The 14,309-nt window shown below is 38.3% G+C and overlaps 1 protein-coding gene across 3 annotated transcripts in view; it reads right to left on the bottom strand.

The window, feature by feature from the left end:
* The window catches only part of JAG2 (jagged canonical Notch ligand 2), a 68,143-nt gene that overhangs the window by 30,817 nt on the left and 23,017 nt on the right, over positions 1 to 14,309 (bottom strand). For 2 of the 3 annotated variants that reach the window (XM_038179858.2, XM_072038219.1), the window contains exons 3-5: positions 12,732 to 12,786; positions 5,925 to 6,179; positions 4,739 to 4,799 (exon numbers count right to left, since the gene is read on the bottom strand). In XM_038179858.2, the coding sequence (XP_038035786.2) occupies positions 4,739 to 4,799; positions 5,925 to 6,179; positions 12,732 to 12,786 (371 nt within the window). The remainder of the gene's footprint in view (positions 1 to 4,738; positions 4,800 to 5,924; positions 6,180 to 12,731; positions 12,787 to 14,309) is intronic. The other variant, XM_038179859.2, reaches the window with a different exon arrangement.

The raw sequence follows: 14,309 nt of genomic DNA, 5'->3' as shown, positions 1-14,309 counted from the left end.
AGATGGTGTAGCAGCTAGTGCACGGCTCACACAAGACTTCTAGCTCACTGTTCAGATCAGCTTAGGAGATTTCTCACCAATGGATATCACGTTATGGAGCCACTGTGGAAGGAAGCCACGTTGTTTCAGATCCGCTCTTGACAAGTCCTGGTTATTCAGTAACTCATCATCTGTGAGCATTTTCTAGGTGTTTGGAAGTGGTAGAATTTTGAATCTGAGCTAACTAGCATTGAAGTTCATGCTCTTACTTCCTCCCCACCTTTAGAAGCAGTTTTTTTTTTTTTTTTAGTCCTGTAAGATCTCTTGCTAGCTCTCCACAGAGTGCTTCAATAATGACCTGCTTCAAACTGCCTCACCAGACCTCTGTAACCAAGCATGAATTTACTGGAATCCATTTTTTCTTTCTGTAGCTTAAGCAGAGCTCCCCAGTACCAATGCTAACAGCATCATCCATCCAACTGTTATGAAAACACAAGCAAGAGATTAGTGATATCAGTTGGCCTCCTACTCAAAAGGAAGGGAAGACTGTGAAAGCCTCAAACAATTAACAAAGGATCTCCAGAACACTATTATTCCCAACACCTCAGGTAGTAGTAGCTCATTTCGCAACTCGGGATTTTGTCCCTGCATGTCTTGAAGGAAAACACTGAAAGATAGTTGAGCCTGTTCTGGCCCTTACAGCAACAGATTAAGTGCACACAAACACTTGGGATGAGGTCCACAGCACCTGCAGGCACCTCTGGACACAGTAACCCAACCTCACAAGCAGGACTAAAGTTGAATACAAGGGCTACAGAAGGCATGGTGTGGGTTGGGACAGCAAGTTTGAGAAGTCTTACATTTGCCCTACTGAAACAAGTACACGATTCCATATAAACTAATAAATCACACCAGCATTGTAAAGCCAAATTTTTACCACAATTAGTTCAAAAGCAATTCTACAGTAAGCCTGAAGTACAGAAGTTAATTAATTAATTTGCTTCAGAAGTTTTAGACGTCGTCTGCTGGCTTTGCTCAGCTTGCACAAATTCATGTTAGAGGACTATCAACAACCTCAGTTCTCGTTCATTTCAGTTAGCCTACCTGTTCTGAAGAAGCTTTTGTATCACAGTTGCATGGAAACTAATAAAAAATAAATCCAGGACATAACCTAGGGCCTACCATAGTTCCAGAGATGCAGCTGAGCACAAGCAGAGCAGTATTTGAGATCTGACCCCTTTTTGCTTCAAAAAGACATTTGAGCATTCAAAGACAAAAAGGAAGAGGAGAGAGGCTTCAGAAAACACACCATCCCAGCAGGAATTCGACAACGTAGACCAGACATGAGGCATAACTGAACGTCTGCCAAGCCCATACCACTCTGGATCACAAGGAAGTAAAAGATTAAGCTGTTAAGCAGCCTACTGACAGTTTAAGAGTGGTACCAGTCAGCAGTTTTAATCAAGGAAAGAGATTGTCAATTTGTGGTTTCTCTATGTTCATTTTAGTAATTTCCTAACATGATTGAGCCTAACCCAGTTATAAGTCATTAGATAACTACATTCTTCTTTACCTAGTTTAATGCAGCACCTAAAATGATGCAAAAACATACTTAAAGCATCAATTCTTACAGCTTGGCAGTGCTGCTTCAGCAGTCTTTCCTAGTGCTTTCATTTGGTGAAGTCAATCAACCAACAAGACCATTTGGCCTCCCACTGCAGGCCAAAAAGTTCACAGCTGTCAAATATGGAACATGGACATGGATAAAGTTCATGTTTTTTTTTTGTTTTAAAATGACTGTTTTCCTACATTTGAAAGATTCACTTAAGTTACTTTCCTCAAGGATGTCATTTTGTTTGCTTTTCATCAAGTTACTTCTGAGCTGCCTTCAGAACAACCCAAAGCCTATCACCTAGACTCAGTGATACCACAAAACAATTTCCTACACTAAGTTGTCTTAAGGTCTGCTATTTTTAATTTATTTGATGAAAATGCAGAGAAATAGCCAACTTCAACATAACCTCTTCAAAACAATGGGTACCTGAACTTGTTCAACTGATGAGATCCAGTTTCAGCTAATTGCCTATCAGCTATTAGCAGTCTGCAGTCATTTAGCTATATTTAATATTTGTTTTTGCTAGAACATTTAATCCAAGAACAGCTCTAAATTACTTTGGAAAAATCAAAGCACAGAGGGTAGAGCCTGGCTACGAGAGTTAGGCTGATGCCTCAGAGCCACTGCTTAAGTTATTTACATGTTCATACAAGATGAAGATGGAAATCGTTTTCCAACTCTATTTATAAATGCCATTGCACACTCTGGCAACAAAGGAGCTATTGGCACCAGTAGATTTCCATACATCTCACACCCATGTTTTTCTCACATTTTCATTTTCCTTCTGAATTAAAAAAAGGACATTGTTTTCACCTGTTAAATGACAGTGGCAACTGTCCAAAAACCAGGAAGGAGCAATCTAGATTATGATTCAATAGCACCAAACTTTTTTTTTTTTAAAATAACAGCTTCCTTTGTACTGCTGAAGATAAAGGTCACATCTCTAAGCCTTGCTTATTTTTAGTTCAGAATCATTTTTCTATAGAAAGTATTATCCATTTGGGTTAGAAGTTCCACTTTTAACATAGCCTAGTAACCACTACAAAATGCAAACTAGAGATATCTGTGGGACAGAGCTCCAGCAAACAAATCACTTTTAAAGAGAGCAGAGTCTTCTGCAATAGTGGAAATACAGTGGCCATGTATAGAAAAATCAGTATTCTCCTTCAACATGCTGACCACCAGTCTATTGCTTCAGCAGACCTGTGTTAAGAAGCAAGGAAAATAAATGGCATACAACCCATCTGGACCAGTAAGTCCCTTATTCTTCCCCCCAGTACTTTTTTCAGATAAAATCCATCCAGCAAAGTAGTGAGATTTTTGGTCAAAGTCCTTCTGCAGAAGCTTCTATAAGCTTTGGTTATCTGGGCTGATTAGAAGAAGCACCTAGACTTACACCACTAGATGCTTTTTCATGTATGTCAGTGAGACTCTGTATGGGAAGGCTTTGCTCATGAGACTCCTTATTCAGACACCTTAAGAAAAAGGTATCACAAGAACCCAGATTTCATCTTCAAGGGCTTTTTATTCCACTCTTGAAATGTTCCTCCATCTCTCCAACTTCTGTCCTTCCTGACACATGCAGTACCACTGAGAGAAATGAAAGTTCACAATGAAACTTTCTACATTTGCTTAAGCTGGTTCATCTTTATTCAAAGGCTCTTTGCATTTCAGAAGCAAACATTCACAGGCTCCTAAGACACAAATAGGCACAGCGCTCCAAAAAAAAAGACCCTACATAAATCAGAGTTCAGCATAGATTCAACATTCCTGGAAAGCTCAGAAAAAGGAATATTTCTTACTAAGTAAAGATCACCAAGAGGTAGAGGGACTCATAATTCTTAAAACCACAAGCAAAACTTTTAACAATAGCAAGAGATCCTAAATACCATACTCTTACAAAAACACAACCATAATTTAGATAAATATGTGCCTTGAATAATCTTTTTAAGGGAGATTTTTTAGCTCTTCAGAAGTAAAACACCATATGCACAACACCAATGTACTTCACATACTGGTATTAACACAGAATTTGCAGTCACATTCAAGAGCCACAACACAATCTTCCACAAATCAGCAGCATCTGACTGAAATTTCAGGGCAGTATAAAACCACTCCAATGCAATGATTTAGGATTGTTATCTGCCATACCCTACTGCCAGAAACTTCCAGTTCTCCGGCAGAATGGGACTTGTTCTCATCAGCTGTCACAGCTCACACACCAGCACTTCAAACCCTGCAAACAAAGCTAGGCTACACCTGCATCCATCTTCTGCCACTTCCCTGATGGTCACTGTTTGCTAGGAGGAGGATCAATCAGCATTGCCTTAAACTATCAGAGTTTGACTCAATGATATTTGTCAGCTCTCAAGGGTTCTGACAGACATCAGTCTTACATCATCCCAAGAAAAGATTCCATATAACTTTACCTCTGGTCAGTTTTAAGCTAAGAACTCACAAAGAATCACCAAATTGCAAGCAGACCAATCTCATTTCTTCAATACCCAGCATAAAAATAGCACCTGTTTCTCCATGACCTACTGCATTAGATGCAACTTCAACAATGAAACAATCAGCGCTTCTCTGCTATCAGAGTCCACTTAATCACAAAGTTGCACAAACATTTCAGACACCATTCTCTCATATCCAGGGACCAAGAACATTCAATTAGGGTATAAAGTTTAGGTTGACGCTTCGGTTGCTACTATAACATTACTACCCAACAAAGCTTCTTTGAGAAAAAGTCTATTATATTTTGGTGATGATGTACACGTTGAGTGTTCTAGTACTGGGAGCATTTCCTAGTCGTAACAGCCATTCTTAAAGAGCAAGTCACCCTTTTAAAAGGATAAGAAACCGTATCTCAAGATCTAAGTTCCTAAGGATTTTGAAAAAAGGATGGTTCTCATTTGCTAAATACAAGAAGCATATCTGTTCAAGTCCTATAAGCACAGAAATAGAACAGCATTGCAGAACAGTACGATACAGTATCTTACATGTGATGTCTACTTCATATCTAGTAGCATCCGTGCTTTTGTACAGACTTTTCAATTTTAAAGTAAGCCCTTTAAGAGTAGCAGCGTACATGGAAAAAAATAGAAATATCAGTACTTGGAAGTAAAATATTCAAGCATGCAGACTTACTTGCATTCCCCAGGTGTACTGCAACCCCCATGGAGCAAATTACATCCTTGTTTACATACAGCTGCAAATAAAAAAAAGTTTTAGTCTTCAGTTAGTCTGGGTAGCCAGATATCCCTTAGCATAGCAGCAATGCACAACTGTTCAGCTAGGGCTTTTGTGGTGTAACTTACTTGTTGCTTATGCAAAGCATTTTTTCCCTAGCCATGTTCCAATATACCTACCTTCTAGCTAGCTATTTCATAAAACACCACCACAGCAGCTTTGTGAAAAATAACTCAGGGTATCTCACTGAAAAAGTTGCTACCGAACTAAATAGGTTTGCAACAAGAGCATCAGAACTGACATTTATCAAATAGTTTTTTTTTTATTTTATTTTAAATCAATTTAATATTATGCTAGAAATCCCAAGCTTCAGTCAAGACAAGTGTATGTCTAAGTCCTAAAGATGGTCTCCCCCTCATTAACAGCTTTTTACTAGAGAGGAAAAAAAACAGAACAAAAACAAGAAGCCCTCAACAGAAAGGTAAGTATGACGAGTAATTTTAGCACTAATTACTCACTGAGAGACTACAGGCAAAACAAAGATTTGATAGAAGATTAGTGGTCCATTAAAAAAAATTACACTTGAATTTCTGTTCACATTAAGAGCTATCAAAAAGCTTTCAGCTGTGCATATATTAATTTTTAAACTTTTTCATTTGTGAAAATGTTACGGGAATTTTTACAAGACTAGAAGTCTACGGTATTACTGTTACCATCATTGTTTAAAAAAACAACTCATGTTTACAAACAGTACATTTTGCTTTGTTACAAGCATGGTACATTTTGTTTTCAAGAAACACCACCTCTGAAGAGAGTTAGTTAGCATAAAGTTGTTTCAGTGTTTTGAATTCTAAGTATGTTGTGTACCCCCAACAGCACACACTGCAAACACTGTACCCAGCCCTGCGCTTCACTACTCAAAGGATGAGTTTTTCCTATTTTAACACCATCATCTTTCAAACTGATTTCAAGAGGAAGTAACAAGAAAAAGTTATGCTTTGAAAAAGACTTGTATTCAAAGGACAACATCTGTATGTGTTAAAATTAATATGCAACAGCACTGATACTACATATATCAACCACTGCAAGGGTTTTTATTACATTAACAATAGAACTAATCTAAAATTAAGTAAAAAAATACTACCTTGTTTACATTCTTCTCCCATCCAACCTTCCATGCAGGCTTTGTTTCCATTTTGATCACATGTGTAGTGACCGACAAAATCATCTCTAGGGCCACAAAATTTATTGCACAGAGCACTGTAGTAATTTTCATCACACTTCACTCTTATTTGAACTTCAAAATGGGCAACAGGACCATTAAACTGTAGTGTCTTCCACCGATCTTCTGGGTTGATCATGCCAGCATGCGCCACTCGTTCTATTAACAAGTCTTCACCTATTTTTATTTTTTTTTTAAAAAAAAAAAAGGTAAATTCAACAGGTGATGATTTTGATAGCATACAAACATATAAATTCAAATCCGAAGTATTCAACTGGTTAAGAGAAAGCCTAGTAAAGAAAATGTTAAGTGATAAAGATCTACTGTGTAACTGAATTTTCCTTTGCCTTGCAAAGTTCATTACAGGAAGGCCAATTTTAAAAAAGTGTCCCAAAGGAAATATTAAAAAAACTGGAACATAATCCATAGGAAATAACTTATTTTTCAAGGCAGCCAAACATACCACACCCACATACTGACAACCAACAGCTTTATCTTGATCTGAGACTCTTTTTGCCTCCTTTCTGTTCCTCTTAAATTACAAGATCTGCATAATCTAGTAGCTGTGATAATACTGTAAACGTTCTCCGGTGCCAGTGTAGTTTTTTTAAAAAAAATAGTATACTGTTAATTTACTGTAAAATTAAGCCTACCAGAGCATTGACTATTACATACGTCAACCAGCTTATTCCCATTTCATCATTTTCTATAAAGAAGCCAAAACATCTTTAACAAGCATTTCATAGAATACTTTGTCTAGCTAGTAAGTGGCTTTTTTGAAGAAACACACACGTGAACCAAGGACTACCAAGGGACCGTTCTCTTTGTATCCTGCTTATCCTTATCCCCTGTGGAGCTACAGATAATTATGACCACTGCTGCAATACACTCTCACAAGCATCCTGCCCTGCCCACACAGACAGCAGCAGCACTGCTACCGCCAGCCTGTTAGCTGAGACCACACATGCACAAAGTATTTAGCAGTTGCATGGGACAAATGGATTCTAAAATGTAAGATTATGGAACCACCAACCCCAAATATTGTCATTTTTATGAATGTCAACTTTGGATTTATGTATTTTAATCTTGATACAAAGTCTTCAGTACTAGGAGATGAGGCAGATATAGCAAAACAAATTATACAATTGTGTGAGTAAATATTAAGAGTAAGCAAAGACAGTGAGTGACCTCAGTGACAAGAGCTTCCAAATGAGATCTCTCAAGCCACTATTTGAGTCTGGTAACATCCTACTATTTTTTCTAGGTGACCACAAGTTGCAGCTGAGAACTCCAAGCACTATTCAGGGCAAGAAAGGGGCACAGAAAGTCCACTCGTGTACATGAATTTCGTACTCATTTATGAAGTTACTATAATATTGCTAGCTCAGCACTTCAGTGTCCATTTTCTTTAATGAATTAAGATTCTTTAAAAAGCACACTAAAATAAATAGAGAACCAAGAACTGTGCACACAGAAAGACTAATGGTAGTGAGATAGGGTCTCAACTTCAAATTATTGATATAAAACAGGCCAAGCAGATAGCAAGCAATATTGAACTCTCATATTCATCTTGTGCATTCTACATACATACTGCTCAGTAACACGTCAGGCTTAGAAAGCAATGCCAAGAAAGTGACTTTCTCACCTGGGAAGCTACTGAGAGCACAGAAGTATCCTGTACATCTGCCACCAAAGCTATACTTCCCCCTCAGAATATAAGAACTCAACTAACAAATTTTCAGTCATTCCACCGTTAAACAAAAGGTAATGAAGTAGTGGGCTCTGCTTTTGTTACCTTGACATCTTTTTTCAAGCTTGCTGCTACCATAAAAATCTTTCCTCTTAAAGAATATTGAAGGAAAAGGTAAAAGCTATGTTTTAATTAAGCACTGAAAGGTTCTCCAATTAAGCCAAAGCATCTCTCTGCTTTAATATTACAAGTGGTAAAAGCCATGTATAGGCTATAATTCATGCTTGCCTAGACTAGTCTGCATAAAACATTTTATGGCTAGACAAACACATTGAAGTCTGTCTTTAACTCTTTGACTCTCAAATTCCTATATGCAAAGTCCTCTGTCATCCAGCAGCACAAAGTCAGTGGCAGACTGAACAAGCCTGCAAGCCAGAGAAAGCTGCTTGCAACTGAGCAGGGTATCTAAGATACCACCAGCCACCTTTAAAAGCTTCATGATTACATTCAACATCCTTTCATAATATGATTCTTCTTTAATGACTATTGATCTAAAAGCCTTGACAATAAGTGCCGATTCACTGGATGGTCCAGGAATTTGACCAAAGAGCAAGTATGCATCATAAGCCTATTTTCCAGCTATCAGCAACACAGGCTCATTGAAATGGCTGCAACAGCCACAGCCATACACCCCAAAAGGGTTTTATCAAAGTGCATCAGATGGACTGAAAAACACATCCTGCAATTACAGGAGTGACTAATAGAAATCTTATCAAATGTCTTTAAGTTAAAGCAGATTCATCAAACCCAGTTAAACTGGAATAAGCATCACAGCTATTGGAAAATACACCTATCCAGAACATTCCTCTTGATACCTGGGGTCAAGAAATGGGGAAATGAAATAGGCAAAATTATTTTTTTTAATAAAAACATTAAGCTTCACCTTCACAAACTCCTCTGAAGAGAACATAGTCTCGATAGCTTTTCCTTTGGTTTATATCAGTAGAAGGGCTCAATGGCCTAAACAAGCAAGTGAAATAATTCACCGAATAAAAGGTACCAGGAAAAACAGCTCCAAGCCATCTAGTTTTAATTTAGATTTGTAAGTAATATAGTAAAATTTGAGAATAAAGAGATTCTGCTTTACTTCAGACTTCATAGTGAATCCAAGTAGTGTGAAACATGTTTATCAGGGTTTCTCCTTCCTCCCCCACAATGCCAAAGCGATTCTGAAGATATTCTCTCCTACATTTCTCTACTGTGGTGAGGCAGGTTTGCTCCCTGCATCTGGTTTACCATTAAAACTCACCTTACAACACAACCCCACAGTACTTTTAGCCCTCACTAAGGCAATAAGCCACATAACTGAATCCAGTTACTGGTCAAAGAACTGATAGAGTACTCTAACCTCCCCTTCATACTCCTCAGAAGCAAGAGGATTCTTCTCCTTGATGAAAGAACTTTCCTGCACACTTCTCTAGAAAATCAGACGGCAGCACAAGGACTTGCACAAAAGGAGGTGACAGCTCAAAGTTCCCACTTTAATTAACATTCACAAAGCATCTGATTTTTGGAAGTGGAACTCTTATCTTAAGAGTATTTAATTGCACCCTTGCTACTAGGAGCCATGAGTACACTTAATTAAGAACTTCACTCATCATCACGCTGTCTTTTAGCAGAGGTCAGACATTCCCAACAAGGCACCTACAGGGCAATACAAGAGGCAGTGTTGGTAGCTGTTTGCAAAGGGACGAACACAGTAGCATATGTACTTTGTGCCTACATAAACAGGAGGTACCATCTCAGGAGGTACAGTCTTCAGCATCTTTCAAGCAAAGGTTTTAAAGCTGTAAGGACAGATCAGTCTCCTACAGACTAAGATGAAAGAGGAAAGCAATCTGCATCCCAGCAGCAGACAAGCACTCAAATGGAAAGTTACTTCACGTGTGAAGATGCCAGCTTGCTTCATACCAGCAGCACTGGGTTAAGCATTGCCCAGACCTCTGCTGTACAACTAGACAGCTGCCAAGCCAATGACTTACCTGGAAAGTAGCAAGAACTGCTGTGACAGAGGACAGAAAACAGGCCCTTCACAGTGATTCTGTATCTAAGCCAGTTTCCTCTCCCCCTCCTTTACCCTCAAAAAGCAAACAAGTGGTAACACTACACTGCCACGAGCTTCACTCCCAGTCCATAGCTTGGTGGTGTCCTGCCAATACTGCTGCACAGAGGAGGAAGGAAGCACAGGAAAAGTTTGGGAATCTATGTTTTAAAGCCCCTCTTACAGTCTGCACTTTAAGGTAAGTACCAGGGAATAAATATACCCTGACTGAGTTGAGATGCATGCTTCACAGATCTACTATATACTACTATAATACTACTATAAGCAATCCTGCATTTGATGTTTGCAAGGAAGAATACAGGATACTGGTACATATAGAGGGGAAAAAGAACTATTCTGAAACCTTTTTTTGTAATAATACCTTATCAAAAGTTCAAACGGGAACAGAAGACTTGCAATCAACTTTCAGCCTTGCTCATCCCCTTAAAGGGAAGTAAAACCTGACTTTGGCACCATCAATCAGTTCACAGAGAGACTGGAACATTAAGCTTTCTTACACTGGCAACAGAAGACATAAAACCTGAGCCTGAGGTTTATTCAGTGTTCAGTACACATCAGGGAATTCAGCTTTCCACAGATATTCCTCCCCTCTCCCCCCAGGATGCAGACATTGTCCCTTTTTTCACTGGAGGATATGTTGTGTTCCTCTTTTAATCCCTTAGGTGTGCATTCTTACTGATCTGTCCCATTTGGCAGCATACAGAAATACAAGGAGCAGTCCCTGCATCTTGTCAGATTCACAGGGGAAAACCTACTGGAGCATTGCCTGCCAAGACTGCTCTTGGAGGGAGAAAGAAAAAGCCAACAGATCTCTTTCATGAGACTGGTAAACAGACTACTGAAACATTTAACCTCAAGACATGTGTTTAGCTAGTCCTCTGTCAAATTATAGGCTAAAAAAGCACAACAAAATTCACATGACAAGCCTCTCTGTTTCAGATGCAATGCAAGTTAACAGCACCTCTCTGGCAGCCTACATTAAAGGGAACTTCACCTTTCACTGGCAGTTTCTCAGGAGACCTAGACTGTAATTTGAGACACTTGGACTTCTGTAGTTCATTGAAACCATTCTTTAAAGGAGATGGCCCACTGGAACTCCTAAAGACATTATACATTAGGTTGTTTTGAAGTTCGGGAAAAAGCTGACATCAGTGGAAGTACACAGCTTTGTTAAAGCACGTTAAAAAAATCTGAAAGGCATAAAAAGGAAAAACAACACAAGCCTAAAGTAATTATCCCCTTATCAAGAATATTTTAAAAGTTTCTTTTAAAACTGGGGTTTGAAAGCTACAGATTCGCTAGAGGATTCTGCAGATTCAAGGACAAACATAATAAAGAAGGGTCTTCCAACTTTTGAAGTTTATTAAAAAGAAATCAGCTTTTAAATGCATCCATTTCATGCTTTGCAGCATAGGGTCCTCACACTCACTCCTTTCTACACAATTTCCTGAATTGATAGGCCACCTAGAAATAGGGGGGGGAGCAAATACTCAATACTCACTGTACTAGCTGCCCCTAGGTAAACTATTCCCAAGCTGGAAGTATCTGAATAAAGGAACTTCATGTAGTACTTCTTCAAAAAAACATCCAAATAAGACAACTCCAGTCTGTTCCTACATAGGATATCTAAACTTATTCAAGACTTAGGCTTACTCTGCTCAGCATACAAGATCTCATTTAAATACCATGTCCAGCTTGGGAAACTGCCATTCAGCAGGCTGTGGACCAACTGAAGGGTTGCAGCAACATGAATTACCAGAGATCTAAAGAAAACATACCTATTAGAAAAGGCTGAAGTTGTTAGACAGGACAAAAATAGCTTAATTTTAACAGAGGGAAGACTGAGGAACAAACTACAAACTCAATTACTTCATCACTAGACACAGACTATGTTAGGAAAACCTAAGTTAAGAAAGTCTGCCAGGAAAACGCAAGTGGAACTGGTCCCAATCTTCAAGAGGGCCTTCAAACTCTAACATAGCCTCAGTATTACTTTAGCTTTGCCTTTTTTGTGTGCACTTGGTGCATCTTGCTTTATAAGGATGGTCAGTGAAGCAGCAGAGAATAGAACCTATAGTTAGGAAATGACGACAATCTGGGGCACAAATCTTCGCTATTTCAATGCCTGAACACTTATCTTTCTCTGTAACAGTCCCAGACAAGCTTAAATAGTCCATTATCAGCAACAAGTTTGATGTTCACTTAGCACTTGCAGCTACACATTTTTTATTTTGAGAGACAAGTTCATAAAACATTACCAAAGATCAGAGAGCTCTACTTCAGCAACAACATAGCAACCAACACCTCCGAATTATTTCTGAAGTATTTAAACACTAAGCTTGCTTTTCCTTCAGATTAATAGCCATGCTCTGATAACAAGGATTAGTATTTACAACCAAGAAACAAGGTAACTTCCAGTACTATGAAAGAAACAACTGGAGAATGAATCATACCATCATGACTTAGAATACTGTCAATGATATCCAGCTTTTTTAATTTACAGGCAGCAAGAATGCTTTATTTGTTTGCCTGATCATGGAAGTTACCACAGAAAGCAGTGAAGGGTGAACAAAAGAGTATTTAAAGCGAAAATCTACAGCACAGATCATTTTCCTTAAGGGAAAAAAATGGCTTACCATAATTTTTAAACTTTCTGAAACTAAAAGAATTATGCATTACAATCTTCACTTGCTATGGTCCATTCTCTCTCTTATCACTAGTATTTTTTTTGGTAATTCCTAATATAGTCCCCCCTCTCTGCTGGGATTTGTACATACCCTTAACTTAGACTGCATCCTCCCATTGCTTCGGAAGGATGGCCAATTGCAACAGCACACCATGCTCCCCTCTCCCCCCACGATCTGTGCACATACAGCACAAAGTAAGTGAAACCTGACAATTTTACATAAATACTCACCACCTTTTGTATCATTATCCCAATCCCATGCTTCTAATACTAATGTGAACGATCTCTGAAAAGAAAAAAAAAAGACAGCAGTTAGATAAAAAGCACTGTTACAGGCCACACAAACAGTGATTTGGAATAAGCAGATATTGCTGCTACAAGGAAGCCAACTGAAAGCAGTTTAAATTTTCACCACTTTACTGTCATGTGAAAGCCCTTGAAGGCATCTTCTCAAAAGCATGGAATATAACAGCATTAAAAACTGTGGGGCAAAGCAGGCTAACAGCAAAACAACAACATCTTCCCCCACACACCAAGGACTGAATTATTATTTTTCTCCTCCCACTGTATTTATTTCTCAGCTTTCTTAGCCACAGAAGTCCTTCTCAGAAGCAGCTCTGAAAGGTTTCAACAAAGCGAAGGGTCCTGAACTTTGGGAAATGGATAGGATATTTAAGACAAGTGAATGAAGACTGAAAATAAGATCAGGGTCATCTTTTTAGAAAGTGCCCAAAACACAAGTCTATAGAACAAGTCAGTTTAGATATTTTTTCTAGAAAAAAAATCCACACTTCATCCATTAAAAATTTAGACTTATTTCTCATGAAAGGGGAGCTGTGAGGAATGGACCTGAAAAAGACACAGCAGAAACATGATTTTTAGAGAAAGCACATTTGGTAGTAGATTTTCCTCAGAGGAAAAAAAGAAAAGCATTATTTCAGACAAATTGAAAACTATTTGAAAAAAAAAAAAAAAAAAAAAACACACAAGCTTTACTTCACTAAAGCAAGACTTCAGTAGTTTCCTTTGGTTGTATGACCAAATATGTAGGATAGACATTGACATTTAAATACTAAGGTTACTTAGGGGAAAAATGCAAATGCAGCTTTATGCACAGATGTGATGTTTACCTGTTTTAAATTTAACAAAAGCAGCTGTCAAACACCTTGACTTTGATAGTTTCCAACTCATCCAAGTTGAAATAAAGTTTCTCACATACATTCAAAACCAGTAACAAAAACAGTTATTGCACCACTATCCTAAAACCCTCTCATATACATCTTTGTGCTTAGAGGCAAGCCACACCAAAAAACTGAAACTCATTAAATACAGCAGAGCCAAAATTTCGTGTATGCTGAATTCACAGGCTAACAACAACCTATGAATTCACATGAACCTGGGGATTTTCAGTTGAGGCATGAAGAACACCCTCTTAGGAAGAGGATAATGTAAGAATTCATCTATATTTCATAGCTATTTCAGACTCCTACATCAAGAGACGAACATTTTTACTGTGATAGTTCATTAAGTGCTTAGCACACCCACACTTCCCACCAAGGAAGGTTGATTATAACACTGAAATCTCCCTATTTTACAACCAAAAAAAAACACCATGCAGCAGCATTATTAGGGCTCTTTGCTAGACATCCCTCATGCCTACAGCGAAGGACCAGTCTACTCAGTGAAGTCCTTAATAGGGTGCCTATTCTATCACTTAGTTGCATTAACATATACATGTAAACCACAAACTATGCCTTTGGAAATAAGTTTCTTCTGAACTTTCAGCTTCAGGCATTAGGAAAAAATGAT

This window comes from Anas platyrhynchos, chromosome 5, assembly GCF_047663525.1.
Source record: "Anas platyrhynchos isolate ZD024472 breed Pekin duck chromosome 5, IASCAAS_PekinDuck_T2T, whole genome shotgun sequence".
Classification (NCBI taxonomy): domain Eukaryota; kingdom Metazoa; phylum Chordata; class Aves; order Anseriformes; family Anatidae; genus Anas; species Anas platyrhynchos.
This window is presented reverse-complemented; position numbering and strand designations above follow the sequence as displayed.